Source organism: Photinus pyralis, unplaced genomic scaffold (assembly GCF_008802855.1).
Source record: "Photinus pyralis isolate 1611_PpyrPB1 unplaced genomic scaffold, Ppyr1.3 Ppyr1.4_LG7, whole genome shotgun sequence".
Classification (NCBI taxonomy): domain Eukaryota; kingdom Metazoa; phylum Arthropoda; class Insecta; order Coleoptera; family Lampyridae; genus Photinus; species Photinus pyralis.
Window position 1 is genome coordinate 11031623 of NW_022170738.1, and position 15682 is coordinate 11047304.

General features: G+C 36.3%; 3 protein-coding genes across 4 annotated transcripts; 2 read left to right on the forward strand and 1 right to left on the reverse strand.

Moving 5' to 3' along the window:
* Positions 1–695: 695 nt before the first annotated feature.
* LOC116176002 lies at positions 696–1468 on the forward strand. The gene is made up of 3 exons (XM_031494421.1): positions 696–861; positions 910–1208; positions 1255–1468. The coding sequence occupies exons 1-3, from the start codon at positions 813–815 to the stop codon at positions 1315–1317; spliced, it is 411 nt and encodes a 136-aa protein (XP_031350281.1). The 5' UTR covers positions 696–812; the 3' UTR covers positions 1318–1468.
* A 17-nt stretch (positions 1469–1485) lies between these two features.
* On the forward strand, positions 1486–7347 carry LOC116175996 (protein PTHB1). 2 transcript variants are annotated; one of them, XM_031494413.1, is made up of 10 exons: positions 1486–1774; positions 1826–1914; positions 1959–2223; positions 5095–5345; positions 5396–5704; positions 5749–6204; positions 6249–6529; positions 6577–6882; positions 6930–7122; positions 7169–7347. In XM_031494413.1, the coding sequence occupies exons 1-10, from the start codon at positions 1509–1511 to the stop codon at positions 7285–7287; spliced, it is 2535 nt and encodes an 844-aa protein (XP_031350273.1). In that variant the 5' UTR covers positions 1486–1508; the 3' UTR covers positions 7288–7347. The 2 variants fall into 2 exon arrangements, with proteins under 2 accessions (XP_031350273.1, XP_031350274.1); XM_031494414.1 differs by having other exon boundaries at positions 1653–1774; positions 1813–1914.
* A 6040-nt stretch (positions 7348–13387) lies between these two features.
* LOC116175998 (nuclear cap-binding protein subunit 3-like) lies at positions 13388–15531 on the reverse strand. The gene is made up of 2 exons (XM_031494417.1): positions 15357–15531; positions 13388–15309 (listed from the first exon to the last, which is right to left on the reverse strand). Exons 1-2 carry the CDS (start codon positions 15522–15524, stop codon positions 13507–13509), a joined length of 1971 nt encoding a protein of 656 aa, XP_031350277.1. The 5' UTR covers positions 15525–15531; the 3' UTR covers positions 13388–13506.
* Between the last annotated feature and the right edge of the window lie 151 nt (positions 15532–15682).

Here is a 15682-nt window from a genome sequence, read left to right on the forward strand (position 1 = left end):
GAAACCCAGCTCAGTGTTAAGAAATCTCTGAAGAAATAAAAACTTATGTAAATTTGATTACCAAAAGTGTACCGATTAAAAATCGCCTATTATTTAAAACAACTAGAAATTGTTCAATATGTAATAAACTAAGAGTATGCTTATGTAAATTGGTCAGATGAACTCATACCTTACTATCAATATTGACATGAGATTGATTAGTTCAGACTACTTTTAAGAAATACTCGAATTATACAAGCAGCACTATACCTACAGCTTGAATGTTAAAAATTATTTATTCATGAGAGTCATTACGGCATTGCTATGTGTAGACAATGAGCAAAAATGTAAGGTATTTTAATGGTTAGAAATTATTATACGAAGTTCTTTGAAATATTCCCATTAAAGTGAAAAAGTTATAATTGCTCGAAAGGAATGTTGTGTTAACCAGATTTGAACACATTAGTTAATAATTTGATATTTAATAAAAAGCGACTTCTTGCAAATCTTAACATATAACGGGCACAAACGTTATGCCCAATTAATATATTTAATAATTATGTACTAAATGCACGTACAATTATCCTATAATCAAACTAAAAATCGGTGAAATAGTATAAAATTACAAATTGAATTTTGCCGCTTTTAGACGGTAGTTCATTTAACTAATGCTAGTAGTCGCAATGATGTTTTGACGTCATGTAGCCATTGGCACTACTTTCATTTTAACGTTTTTATTGGGCGTTGCTCTGTTTGTTATTAATTGTTATGATTCACTCACCCGTGTTTTTATTAAAGTTTCTTATCTCTAATGTTTAAAAAATAAATAAATAATGATAAAGTGGACCACATTTTTTATATTTGCGATAAGCCTAACTTTAAGTATGTAAATTTCACACGTAAACAGTTTCCTTAATGTTGATTTTACAGCATCGAGTTTGGAGTGTTATGTGTGCGATAATCAAGAGGATAACGCCGAGAAGTGTTTGAATACAATTAAAACATGCGAACAAGGTGAAGACTACTGTCTTTCGGAAATAAGCTGGGGCAGTACGCCCTATTGGACGTACGGTGCCGCAAAACAGTACTATGTTTCGAAACGGTGCTCTACCAAAGAGAAGTGCTTGCGTTATCGAGATAGTGTAATGCCCTTATGCACGCACATCTGGTACCAGGACTGGAAATGTTCCGAATGCTGTCGTGGTGACCGTTGCAATTACTACATCATTGTAAGTGTCGATTTGTAATTACTCACTTTCATGACTTTCTTTTTAGTCTGGTAGCTCGAGAACTCTATTGACCATATTTCCACTCTTCGTCTTGCTTTACTTCCTTTGAGAATTCGTAATCTACTCTTACGTATCGTACAATCCGTCCACATTCGTGTGATATTTTTTAATTTTTTATAATGACCACTGTAAATATAAATTTTATATAGCATGTTGTGACATCTACAGTATTGTCTACGAAATAAATATATTGATTTTTATATAAGTTTGTATTGCTTTTAAAAAAGAATCAATAGAGCAATGTCGTTGTTTAAAGCGAGGTCTTTCTGGTCGACGTTCTGCGATGTTGACGAAAAGTTTGATCAAAATTGCCTACATCTCGCGCATCTCGGCGACCACTTTGATAAAATAATCATCGGCAGTCACAGTGGCATTTTGAGAATTTTTCAATCGGGGACAGAATTAAATGGGGAAAATGCGGTCAACGAGTTTCAACCGTCCGATTTGCTTATTGAGAAAATTTTTGCAGATCCAATCTTGCAAATTTCAACTGGACGTTTGGTGTCGTAAGTATAGTTTGTGACACACCACTATTGTTATGTAGGTGGTATTTGCAGTGGGTCAACAAAGACGTACATAGCAGTTTTGTATCCTAGAACCATTTCAGTTTATGGCTTTGTGAGCAAAGAAGGTGCAACAGAACATGGTAATAACTTGACGTGTTAATAGTTGTTTAGAGACTGCTTGCAGGCACTCAAAATATGCTACCAATAATTTACGAGCATAAGTTGAAGAGATCTGCTGCCAACTTCTGTGTGGGTCCATTCGGAGGTTCTTTCACCCGTGATTTCATTTGCATACAGTCTCTTGACGGTCTTTTGATATTTTTTGAACAGGAAAGTTTCGCTTTCTGTTGCTTTCTACCACAGTTTCTGCTTCCTGGACCACTGATATACATTAAGAAGACAGATGCCTTTTTAACAATGTCCTCAACGTGGCATCTTACAAATTTCAGGTAAATATGTACATTTTTATTTTGTTCGATTAATGCCAGGTGCCATACTTAGATACTAACATTGTGAACATATAGAGGGGTAAAATAGTTAGGTTCTTGGGTATATATGTTTTACATTCAAAAACAGCATCTCAGGAAATAATTCATGGGGGAAGGGGGGGGGGGGGCTTGAGACAGCAAAATTTGATGGCCATCTGGCACACCTTCAAGAAGCTGATGAACCGAAAGGATCCAAATGATAATGAACTAACCATATACAGGGTGGCCATTTGAAAACGAAACAGAGCCTATTTTGGGGACCTCAAAACATTTACGGAAAAATCCTCGGACCCGTCAATTTTTGATCCAAGGGGGAACCATTTTTTTGCTAGTTTCGCCCCCAAAATTTTAAATCGAATGGGGGGTCGAGTGATACCTTATTTTGAAGGTATTTTTATGTAGATTATAACTCTTAAGATTTAAATCAGTTTTATTTTAAGTGCTTAAAGCTAAAATCAATCAAGTAAATGTTGGAAATGTTGGCCTTCGACTTCCGTACAATAATACAGGTTTTGTTCAAACCTTTCCCGTACATTTTGCAAAACTTCTGGGGTGATTTCACGACATTCATCAATTATTCTTTGACGCAAGTTCTCTAGCGACGTTGGCTGACTAGCATAAATTTTAGTTTTTAAATGTCCCCACAAAAAAAATCTAACAGACTTAAGTCCAGGGAACGAGGAGGCCATTCAATAGCTCCTCTTCTTCCAATCCATTGTCCTGGAAACGTTTGGTCCAAATATTGACGAACCCTTGCAGCATAGTGGGCTGGCGCACCATCTTGTTGAAATACTATACGATTTTTCAAGTACTCGTTATTTTCTAGTATCTCCACTAATGCTGGATGAATCGTATTTTCTAATAACTTCAAGTACATCTCTCCTGTTAGATTGCCAGGTAAAAAGAAGGGGCCTACGATATGGTTACCAAAAATGCCAGCCCAAACATTCAATTTTTCGGGACGTTGTGTATATGCCCCTCCCGAAATATTCTGGGATTTGAATCAGCCCAATAGCGACAGGTGTGTATTTGTCACTACTATTATTTGACAACAACAATTGACAAGCACTATTAAACTTCAAAATGTTGCTATAGTAACGCTCTCAACAATAACCAAGATTTCCGTTGCAGAATTACAGGTATTAAAAAGAACAAAAACAACAACAAGTACGGTTCAGAATGTAGGAGAACAACATTTTAAATATTTACTGTTGTATTAATTTTTGTTATTTAACTAATTCATTTACAAGCATTTTTTTCATAAGAAAATGTTGACACGTTTTTAACTTTTATTAGCCCCTGTATCGGCTAGGCAAATTAGTAGCCATTTAAAACTTAAGGGTTATAATCCACATAAAAATACCTTCAAAATAAGGTATCACTCGTCCTTAGGGGGGCGAAACTAGCAAAAAAATGGTTCCCCCTTGAATCAAAAATTGACGGGTCCGAGGATTTTTTCGTAAATGTTTTGAGGTTCCCAAAATAGGCTCCGTTTCGTTTTCAAATGGCCACCCTGTACAAATCTTTGAACACTAAAGGTGATTTGAAGAATCAAAAGCGTTTGTACATCAAGAATTTGAAGAACCAGAAGAATGCATGAAGGAATTGAAAGAACTGAGTGCTGATGAATCCAAACAAAACTGAAATAAAACAAAAAACAATCTGTACCCCCTCTCAATAACGGAAGATTGCAAAGAATTAAAGGATACAAATAATCTAAAACTGACAGAATCAGGAGAAATGAATAATTTTGAAGAATTTCAAGTTTAAATCAACCTGAAGAAACTGAAAAATCTCAAAGGTCCAAAGCAGTTAATTTTTTGCGTACTAAAATAATCAATTTATTACTTTACTTAATTATTTCCTCACACCGTTCCCAAGGGGCCGATATCTTGCCTCACGTTGTTAATTTTATTTAATAAAAGATTTTCAACAGGGAACAATGATTCGAGGTTTCTAGTAGGGGATGAGGAATGATTTTCGAATATTGGAAGTTGATTGTTGCTGTTAAACTCAGAAATTCTATGTGCTCATTTTTTGCATAAACTGGGGTCAAGTCTCCTGAAAACTGAATTTTTAGAAGAAAAGAATTGAATTGATTCCACCAGGGGCTTAAATGGCGCCACCGTCGCTTTTTAGTTCATCGAGATTCCACCAGGGGCTTAAATGGCGCCACCGACGCTTTTTAGTTCATCGAGATTTTACCAGGGGTTTAAATGGCGCTACCGCGCGTGGTCGTCCCGCTCTAAAGCAATTAAGGATAACCCATCAGATACCTCCCCTGAAAACTGTAGGTTCCATTTGTTTACCGGTAGTGGTTTAATGAACGAATGGGAGTGGGATGTTTGACTTGGAGACGTCTTGGAAACTGGAGTCGACGCTTGTAGCGGCGCTGCTTGTACAGTTGGGGCTGGAAGAATCGCTAAACTGTCCTCAAACCCCTTAACTTTTAACTGAAGGGTGTCTTTTAAGGTCTTTAACCATCTTCAGGGTTTTTGAGGGTGTTCAAAAATTTAAAGGAGTCGTAACCGCGAAATTTTTGTCGTAACGGGCTAATGTGGCATAAAAAATATTTAAAAAATCGCATTACATTTTTTTGTGTTTCTTACTTTTTGATAAATTATGAATTTAAGTAAATAATTCACTATTTATTTTATTTTTTTAAATTTGCATTTTTCTCGAAAAGTGAGCACCATAGCGAAAAATGTTAAATGCAAAAAAAGTGTTGTGATGAGCTCTATACACTTTTTGCGTCGGGTTCAGAATAAAGGCGCAACTTTCTAAATGCCCATGTACCTAGTCGAAAAGTCAGGAGTTTACCTCTATCAACAGCTACAAAAATCTTTCGGAAGCCGGTCACGATACCCACGAGGACGACTGCAGCGGTACTAAAATTGCACACAATTGGGCGTACAACGTGGGCGAAGACGTCATAGACTTGCATTATGTGCTAGATGCGTATAACGAAGGCTACATAATAGCCGTGGGAGAGAAACACCTATTCTGTTTATCCGAAAGTGGCATCTTAAAATTTGTGAAGAAGCTCGACTACACCCCCATCTGCATGCACGCCTATACATTAGGTAGGTGGCCCAATACTTTCGGTGAGTTAGCTACAAAGAATCTTTTTCAGACGTGGAAAACAGCGTGTGGACGTTAATTGCATCAGAAACTGGTAATCTCTTCATTTATCTCAACACCACCTTAAAGTGGTCGGCCCAGTTACCCATCCTTCCCACTGCGCTAAAGAGAGCAACGTTCAAAAATGTAAACGGTGCGCTTGTCATACTATCAGAAGATGGAAATCTCCACTGCAGTTACTTGGGAACGCAGCCCCATTTGTTTTCGACCCCTCCACTTGCCAATCAAGAACTAGATTATGAAAAAGTGGAAGCGGAACTGCTTTCTTTAACACGAATAATCAGAAATTACTACTCTAGCGGTAAGTGCGCGACTGTAGCCGTAGATATTATTTAATGAGTTTAGATAACAAACTGACCAACATTACCAACGAAACTGAGCTACAAATGACGGTCACAGTAACCCCACAGTTCAGCGCAAAAGCTTCCGATTTCCACCCAAACTGCACTGTTTCAGTGAGCGTAACACCCAATGTCATTTTGGAAGAAATCCAAGTGACGATCCTCGTTCAAAAACCACTAAAGTGCACTAAACAAATTGAGTATTACAGAAGTTTAACGGACAAAGTTACTTTCGAAAGTAACGTATCCGTTGACACATCACCTAGATGCTGCCCCAGTTTGAATGTGGAAGTAATTTCCTCTGTTTTAACAAACTTAGGAGTACCGAAAGTAATAAGAAAATCCGTTGAGTTGCCTCTGAGGTTATTTTTTTGCAAAACTGAAGTGGCAAAAGAAAACAGGTGCAAAGTAACACTGGATATAAATCAGGAGACTGTTCCGTTATCGATCCTATTTCCTGGTAAAATTAACACAGGTCTTCCAAATCATAAACGATTGTTTTAGAATTTACCGAGGGACAAACGGCATTGGTCAATGAAATTCGACTAAAAAGCCGATGTGAGTCGGTAGTCACAGTAATGAAGCATTCCAACAAATATCGGGTATTTTCCGACTCACTGCTGAACCTTAACTTAGTAGTACAAAGCCTGATTACAAGATTAAACAAGCATTTTGCGAATGAGAACAACTTTGTTTTAAGTTTTAATGACAAACTGCCAATAGTTGAATTTCTCTCACATGTAAGAGAGCATTTCGCAAGAAACCAAGCAGTTGCAGATTTACGCGTAGGTTCGAATCATCAAATGGACAGTTAAGTATCACTTGGTTACAGAAAAAATTGATCCAACTGAGCGGGCAGTTTCGCATAATACAAAAACGACTAATCACGAAATTTAAGGACAAGAACCCCACAAGTTTATCAAACATGGAAAAACTGCTACAGCAAACTTACACCGATATCATCCAGACAGGAACCGATTTAGAATTGGAACTTGGTAATTTACAAGTGGCCCAACTTCATCTGTCCACAGTATTGCACCTTATGGTTTTGTTAATGAGGCTGATGAATGTTAATAAAAACCTAACGCCTATTTTGGAAACTACATTCTGCTCGTGCGTGTACGATATTGAAACTCAAGTATGCGATGTAGTAATACAAAATGTTTGTTATCACTTCAATTTTAGAATTGGGAGGACGTTCTAGAAACATCCCTATGTTACATCTTACGCTCGATGTTATCCAGCACGGAGGGAGAGAAGATTAAACTCACCACATCTGTTGAAGTACAAAATGTCGAGCAACTGGAATTGCATATTAGGCAGGTTTTGGAACGTATGCAATTGCCGAACACAATTCCGGAGGAGCAAGCGGAATCAGGTTGGGTGCGGTTATTTGAACGTGATGAGTAATGTACGATTTTTAGATCCTGTACAAGAGCAAGACAATAATGAAATAGTTTCTTTGGGAAGTAAACTAGGAGTATCAAGTTCAAGAGCTGTTTCTGCTAAACGGAGGGTGATGTTGACTACACTTGAGCCCTAAATTGTAGTGCGATTTTTTTACTGCGTTGGTTGTTGAATGTAATATAGTAATAAGTATACATTTTCTTGTTATTTCTTTCTCCCACGAAAGTAAAAGCGCTTTCAGTAAGTCTGTCAGTTGACCTACATGCTATGGATCAGTCCTTCCATGTCATATCTGTTTCGGAGCTTCACTATGTGATAGCTTATCGTGCTTGTGCAAAAACTGATTTTGTCGTATAATTTCATTTCATCAAAAGAGTGAATGTACCAATTTTGTCAGGACAATGACCCTATAAAGGGATTATGGGAGTACTATTATTTCTCATTTAACTACAAGGAAAGTGTTTGAAATGTACAGTGAGTAAAGGTTGTATGGATTGTTCATTTGTTTGGTGTAAGTAACTCTTTAATATTTAAACGGTTACACCAAACAAATGAACAGGCCATACAACCTTTACTTACTGTACTTTTCAAACACTTTGAACTTTATTGCGGTTGATTTGATGTTACCGTTTGAGGCAAAATTTTTTTTTGCAAAATCCCCCCACAAAATAGTACTAAATTTTTGGGGCATTTCTCTTAGCTCGAGCTTCTATTGGCGACGCGAGAAGAGAGACCATGATCTTCAGAAACTTTAAACCACGTGACAAAATTCGCAGTGGAAGGTAACGTTTAGGCGCCCGCAGTCAACTACCCTTCGAAGACGCCCGCCTTTGCAAAAGGTGGTTCATTTCGCCCCTAGGAAAACAAAAAAAATGCGCAGGAGTTGTGCGCGTTTACAAGATCTTTCCAACGACACCAGTTTGAAAAAAATCGGACACATTAGTAAACCACCATTTGCAAAAATGCGCTAAAAATACACTCAATATAAATACTTGGTTTGTTTTTGAAGACGAATCTATACACTAGATATTGCTAAACTGCTCGCAATAAACAGTGCTATTTATTAAAAAGAAGACATAGGATTTACGTATATTGTTTTCTCCTATGTCTACTTTTAAATGACACAATCCTTCTTAAAGGCGCCTAATTTTATGCAACCAAAATAACTGCTTAAAACAAAGATCTGGCTGTCGTATTAATTAATTTGAATTTGTTGCTTTGGCTTTACGCTTCTTAAACTATTACCGCCACTATACCAATTGACAATATCAACGTTTTCTTCAAGTTGAAGCCATCCCACACGAACGAGAATAAAAATACGGAATCCAAAACGACAATATTCAAATTAATTAATATGATAGCCTTTATTTGTTTTACGAAGTTATTTTGGTTGCATAAAATTGGGCGCCCTTCAGAAGGATATTGTCATTTAAAAGTGGACATAGAGAAAAACAATATACGTAAATCCTTACTTTCTACTTCTTAATTAAAATTCGATAACGATATCAAGTTGCGTCGGTATAAGAATTGGAGTATGAAAGAATGTGAAACACATATATTGCCAATATTATTTTCAATTGCTTGTTGCGAGTTGCATATTGGTTCGGTGTGTGAGTCCCCTTACAATCATCTCTTGACATTATACCGGGTGGTTCACGGTAAGTAGGAACATAGGAATTTAACATGGGAAATTAGTTTTATGCAATATCCTGCCCTCCTGTACAGTTTACAGAAAACACTGTAGAGTTTAAAGTTGTTCAGAATTAAAAGGTGCATGTATATTTATTAAGCTTTTGGAATACCCGCAAATTTAAAAATAAATTTCAGCATTTCTGTTATTAGTAGCAATAGCCATGACTTGTTGTTTTATGAATTGCTACATGTAAAAACAGCTTTGTATGCACCTTTTAATTCTGAACAACTTTAAACTTTACAGTTTTTTCTGTAAAATGAACAGGAGGGCAGGATATTGCATAAAACTAATTTCCCATGTTAAATTCCTACTTACCGTGCGCCACCCGGTATATTTGCTGCTGTTATTCAAATCAAAAGATAAAGTATCGGTAAATAGGTTTCTATAAATTTATTAATGAAGATGAAATGACAGTAGTCTTCTTATTCAGACTACAGTCACTGTATTAGGACAGTGGCGACAACTTATCATAATCCGCCATTTGGGGCTAAAAAATTGTTTGATTGTAGGATCAATTTATACCTTGTCATAGCAAATTGTGACCATATAATAATAAATGTCACTTTCATTTAAAGATTCTCTTTCAAAACTATGGCGCAGAAATGATCGTTTAAAACTGTGCAGAATAGGCTATAAGGAAACTTCTGTCTCCCAAATTCGAAAAGATATTATGAAAACGGTATAATAAGTATAACATATAGGTGCAAGAACTAACATATGTACGTATAAAGGTAACCATTAATCATTAAATTGTGTTTGACAATTCAGAGCTGGGCAGTATTCGATTTTGTAAATACTTTTCAGTATTCAAATACTTTACAGTAAAAATTTTCTTATAGAATGTGGCCTGTAGAATCCATAATTTCAAACAGTTCCAAGATTGGGCTACTAGTTCAAAAGTTACAGCCCTTTGAATTTTTTTCCAAATTGGTTTCTAGTCTATAACTTTTGATTGAGAAGTCTGATCGAAAAAGTACGAATTGATTTGGATTCTACGCACCCAAATTAATAAGAAAAAGTGTTTTCCCGAGAAATTTTGGTGTAGTCGATTTTTGGTAAAAAAGGAAGGTTATACACTGCCTTTTTTTGAGCCCCGAAAAAAAATTGTCTCAGATCGACCCGGAAAAAAATTTTCTTATAGAATGTGGCCTGTAGAATCCATAATTTCAAACAGTTCCAAGATTGGGCTACTAGTTCAAAAGTTACAGCCCTTTGAATTTTTTTTCGAAATTGGTTTCTAGTCTATAACTTTTGATTGAGAAGTCTGATCGAAAAAGTACGAATTGTTTTGGATTCTACGCACCAAAATTAATAAGAAAAAGTGTTTTCCGAGAAATTTTGGTGCAGTCGATTTTTGGTAAAAAAGGAAGGTTATACACTGCCTTTTTTTGAGCCCCGAAAAAAAAATTGTCTTAGATCGACCCGGAAAAAAATTTTCTTATAGAATGTGGCCTGTAGAATCCATAATTTCAAACAGTTCCAAGATTGGGCTACTAGTTCAAAAGTTACAGCCCTTTGATTTTTTTTTCGAAATTGGTCTATAACTTTTGATTGAGAAGTCTAATCGAAAAAGTACGAATTGTTTTGGATTCTACGCACCAAAATTAATAGGAAAAAGTGTTTTCCCGAGAAATTTTGGTGTAGTCGATTTTTGGTAAAAAAGGAAGGTTATACACTGCCTTTTTTTGAGCCCCGAAAAAAATTGTCTCAGATCGACCCGGAAAAAAATTTTCTTATAGAATGTGGCCTGTAGAATCCATAATTTCAAACAGTTCCAAAATTGGGCTACTAGTTCAAAAGTTACAGCCCTTTGAATTTTTTTTCGAAATTGGTTTCTAGTCTATAACTTTTGATTGAGAAGTCTGATCGAAAAAGTATGAATTGATTTGGATTCTACGCACCCAAATTAATAAGAAAAAGTGTTTATCCCGAGAAATTTTGGTGTAGTCGATTTTTGGTAAAAAAGGAAGGTTATACACGGCCTTTTTTTGAGTCACGAAGAAAGAATTGTCTCAGATCGACCCGGAGAAAAAATTTTCTTATAGAATGTGGCCTGTAGAATCCATAATTTCAAACAGTTCCAAGATTGTTACAGCCCTTTGAATTTTTTTTCCAAATTGGTTTCTAGTCTATAACTTTTGATTGAGAAGTCTGATCGAAAAAGTACGAATTGATTTGGATTCTACGCACCCAAATTAATAAGAAAAAGTGTTTTCCCGAGAAATTTTGGTGTAGTCGATTTTTGGTAAAAAAGGAAGGTTATACACTGTCTTTTTTTGAGCCCCGAAAAAAGAAATTGTCTCAGATCGACCCGGAAAAAAATTTTCTTATAGAATGTGGCCTGTAGAATCCATAATTTCAAACAGTTCCAAGATTGGGCTACTGTTACAGCCCTTTGAATTTTTTTTCGAAATTGGTTTCTAGTCTATAACTTTTGATTGAGAAGTCTGATCGAAAAAGTACGAATTGATTTGGATTCTACGCACCCAAATTAATAAGAAAAAGTGTTTTCCCGAGAAATTTTGGTGTAGTCGATTTTTGGTAAAAAAGGAAGGTTATACACTGCCTTTTTTGAGCCCCGAAAAAAAAATTGTCTCAGATCGACCCGGAAAAAAATTTTCTTATAGAATGTGGCCTGTAGAATCCATAATTTCAAACAGTTCCAAGATTGGGCTACTAGTTCAAAAGTTACAGCCCTTTGAATTTTTTTTCGAAATTGGTTTCTAGTCTATAACTTTTGATTGAGAAGTCTGATTGAAAAAGTACGAATTGATTTGTATTCTACGCACCCAAATTAATAAGAAAAAGTGTTTATCCCGAGAAATTTTGGTGTAGTCGATTTTTGGTAAAAAAGGGTTATACACTGCCTTTTTTGAGCCCCGAAGAAAAAATTGTCTCAGATCGACCCGGAACTTTTATGGAAGCAGTATTTGTATTTGTAACTCAAATACTTTCGCAAATATTTAGTATTCGAATATCTACTTCGCATAGTATTTGAATACTTTTAAGTTATTCAAATATTTGAGAACTTTAGAGGAAGTTTCCATTATCATAAAAGAAATATAAAAATCCGTTACAACTGAATACCGAACGATCCTGGAGTGAAACTTTTTGACCCGATATACTACGTAACTTAAAAGCAATAGGGAGCTTTCTTATATATCCTTAAGACCATGTGCACCAATTTTCAAAACGATCGCACGTTTCGGACGGACAAAAAAGAAGCTGTTTCAAAATCGCTAGGATTAATTTCAGTAAGGTGTACTATAAGAAAGGTTCTGGTACTGGTACCTCATATATAATAATATTATAATAATACGCTTTTACTGCTCTTAAATTTGTATATAACAATAGAAATATAAAAAAAAAACTAACCTCAGAGAAAGGGACTACATTCAGCGCACAAAACGCTGTTCTTCCAAGTAGCCCCCATACAAGGTATAACTTGACATTTTTTAAGTAGTATTAAGACTTTTATCTAGTACCATTTTAAATTTTTAATGTACCTATTTGAGTGACAAGTATTTGAATACTTTTTACTGTATTCGAATACCTTTGAAAGTATTCGAATACTTTAAAAGTATTCGAATACATTCGAAAGTATTAGAATACCTATTTTTAAAAGTATTTGAATACTTTTCAAAGTATCTGTATTTAGTATTTGCTTGTGCTGGACGTAAAAGTATTTAGTATTCAAATACTTTTTGAAAGTATTCTGCCCAGCTCTATTTGACATTTTATTGTGTACTATCACTGTTTGTCCTAAAGTTGTTGCTTAGCTTGGTTAAATTAAACTTTCGAGTTAATTTTTATTGTGGCATTTGCAAGAAAATTCGTCACACGTTAAAGATGATCCTAAACCGCCTAAACGTATCGAACGTGCCAAAGCTACAATAAAGACCTTTCACTTTATGTATCATTACGCTGACCAGATTTAATTGACTGATAACTTATTTAATTTAGATGTACTAAGTACTAAATAATCGTAAACAAGTAATTAACTTGGGCAAAAGTGAAATGGGGAATGTGTCCTCCCATTAAATCAAGTATAAAGCCACCTCACCGCTTAAAAATTGTACATGTCAGCAAGGGAAATGCTGAGCGTTTTCCCTCATTTACCATTTAATTGTAGGTGATTTGGTTCCGATTAACAATAAGCACTGGAAACTTTAACTTTTTTAATAATAATGATATATTGATATTAACAATTGGTTATAAACATGGAAATTCGAAATTGCTGGACAAAAATCATATAGAAATTCACACGTTTAATTTTTAGAAAAACGTTCTATTAACCCTCAGGTAGATACAACAAAGACAATTTGTCCATTTCTTAAATGTTTCAAATAAATCTGCGTTTTTTATCATTGCTTTTGCGGTATTTTATATTCTGAACCCTATTTTCTTTAGTTTATGATTAGCATAATTACCTACAATGTTTAGTGGAAGAGGGATTCTGTTCTACAATACCGGATGGTGTGGATTTACTGTGTAGAAGAAAGAAGATCCTATTATTATGGATACTTTGTTATAAAACAATTGGGACAAATAAACCTAATTTATTTTTAATAGTAAAATGTACATCATACTTAATTGGTATAAATAAAACAATCATGACAAATGCGAAAAGAATATAAAATTGAATCACATTTTCTACGTATGTCATTCCTCCTTAAAATGATCATTGTTAATTTCAATCCGCAATGGACTCTTCCTGTCGCTAACTAGCGCTGATGGATTCGTAAATCCAGGTCTATGAGTAGCAGCTTTAGTCGACGTTTCCGGACTCTTATTCTCCTCCTCCTCATCGTTACTCTCCTCGTCCGACTCGGAGGAGGAATCGGACGAATCACTATCGCTGCTACTGCTGCTACTATCGGCGCTGGAGCTTTCACTGCTAGAGCTCGAATCTCGTCTGGATTGTAGCCGCTCGGAGGCAGTCTTCAAGCGTTCCTTCTTTGGTGTTATGCGTGACCATACGGTGGAGGCAACGGTAGGCCTTTTCTGAGTTTTTATCACAACTGCAACTTTGCTTTTCGGTTTATGGTGTTCCAAGTCTTCGTTTGACTGTGAACGATGTCTTCTGTGTCGTTCGTAGCGATCTGAATGCATTTTATTCCTATAATGTGACCTTCTTGATACAGAATCACGATGTCTCGATCGTCGTTCATGTTCGGCGGGAGATTTGTGCCTTACTTTTTTGTCAGTGTAGGAATCGCGAACTGGCCGAGACACCGCCAACTTTCTTCTATTCTCTTCTTCCTTCTGCTTCCTATTTTTTAATCTGGACCCCAAATCATTATCAGAGTGTACCTCAGTCTTATCCATTTTACTTTTATTACTACCTATCATATTACGAAGATCGTTTACGTCCGATTGTTGCTGTTTCAGTTGTAACAGTTGCTTCTTTCGTTTTATTTTCACTTCCTCCTCGTCTGCGTACATTCTCATTCGGGGCACTTTACTTATTTTCTTTGAACCTTGATTATTCTCTAAATCTGCTTCTTCAATATGGGGCCGTTTTGTTCCGAGACGTTTTAGCACTTCTGCCTTAGCAGCACCCGACTTTTTAGTACTGTCCGGCTCAACCGTAGGCGGTGGCAGAGTTTCATCTATATACGCCTGCTCACTAAACCGCTCATCTTCATTCCAGTTTTCCGCCAAATCTCCCCAAGGATTTTTGCTATTGCCATTTGCCTTTTTTATGTCCTTGTTACGATCAAAAATTCCCTTAAACTTATTTCGGCACGAAGCAGAAATGACCCCCTTCAAAAAACCAAAATTCGGATTGCCATATTTTTTGTAATATTCACTAAACCGTTCCGCCTTCGAAGGTTTCCGGTCGGTTTTAAATGCAAACCTAAGTAAAAGAACCTTACTTTTCGGATGATCGAGACCTCTTCGCCAGTATCCGGGTGGAATTGGCACGGAAATATCACTAATGCTAACCTCATTGTCGTTAACATCATTATCGCCCGGTTCTTTCGCAATTTCGATTGAACGAGTTTCATTAGATAGTAGTATACTTCGACATTCCCCTTCAGGCTCCGAGCCGTTTTTGGAAAAGGGATCGCACGGTCCGTCAACCGGCATGCCCCTGACGGCATTAGATGTGAAATGCAATGCTCTAGCGGCGGAAAGTTTGTCCTGCCAAACAATGTTGCAGCTTTCGTCGTCAATCCATTCGACGGACGACGGCAAATATTTCGCGAAGTATTCGAACACATCTTCGGTGCTCATTTCCTCCGTCCCGCGCATGTGGACTGCCTCAAATCTAACGTCCTTTTCAATATTTCCCGATATTCCTAAACTGTTGTGTAATCTTTGAAGATCCTCATTAGTAAAGTTACTAATCTCCTCGGGAGTTAACCCAAAACGATTCGCCCTATCCTGCAGCTTTTCCTGTTCCTTATCGTTGAAGATATCTGCACCAGTCGAGAAACCCCCTTCTTTATTATTCCATATCTATATACAACGCAATAAGCCTCAAGAAACACGCATTGGGCACTTACTCTAGAAGTGTTGCTTTCCGGTACCGGTTGAGTTCTAGGATCTTCCGTAATTTCGCCGTCTTCAAATTCAGTTTCTTGTTGTGCCTCCCCATCGTCGACTTCCATAGGTTCCACTAAATTATTTTGTATTTCTATTCGTATGTTGGGTCTTGTTGTTACGGTGGCCATTTTTATTCTAAATATAAAACACATGCAGTGTTGCCAGACTAAACGGTTCAAAATTCCCACCTGCAACTTTTCCCAGCAGTTCAAATGCGAAACGAAAACTAGCCAAATTTAAATAAACGAAGAAGATAAATTTGTTTTACATTGCGTAGTTTTACTTT

What these genes read in the sequence shown, in the direction of transcription:
- LOC116175996 (XM_031494413.1), top strand. Translation starts at nt 1,509, where the DNA reads ATGTCGTTGTTTAAAGCGAGGTCTTTCTGGTCGACGTTCTGCGATGTT. An exon ending in TCAACTGGACGTTTGGTGTC is followed by an intron (nt 1,775 to 1,825) that starts GTAAGTATAGTT and finishes TGGTATTTGCAG; the next exon opens with TGGGTCAACAAAGACGTACA. An exon ending in CAGAAATTACTACTCTAGCG is followed by an intron (nt 5,705 to 5,748) that starts GTAAGTGCGCGA and finishes TAATGAGTTTAG; the next exon opens with ATAACAAACTGACCAACATT.
- LOC116176002 (XM_031494421.1), top strand. Translation starts at nt 813, where the DNA reads ATGATAAAGTGGACCACATTTTTTATATTTGCGATAAGCCTAACTTTA. An exon ending in TGCGATAAGCCTAACTTTAA is followed by an intron (nt 862 to 909) that starts GTATGTAAATTT and finishes TTGATTTTACAG; the next exon opens with CATCGAGTTTGGAGTGTTAT. An exon ending in GTTGCAATTACTACATCATT is followed by an intron (nt 1,209 to 1,254) that starts GTAAGTGTCGAT and finishes CTTTCTTTTTAG; the next exon opens with TCTGGTAGCTCGAGAACTCT.
- LOC116175998 (XM_031494417.1), bottom strand. Translation starts at nt 15,524, where the DNA reads ATGGCCACCGTAACAACAAGACCCAACATACGAATAGAAATACAAAAT. An exon ending in CGGAAAGCAACACTTCTAGA is followed by an intron (nt 15,310 to 15,356) that starts GTAAGTGCCCAA and finishes CGTTGTATATAG; the next exon opens with ATATGGAATAATAAAGAAGG.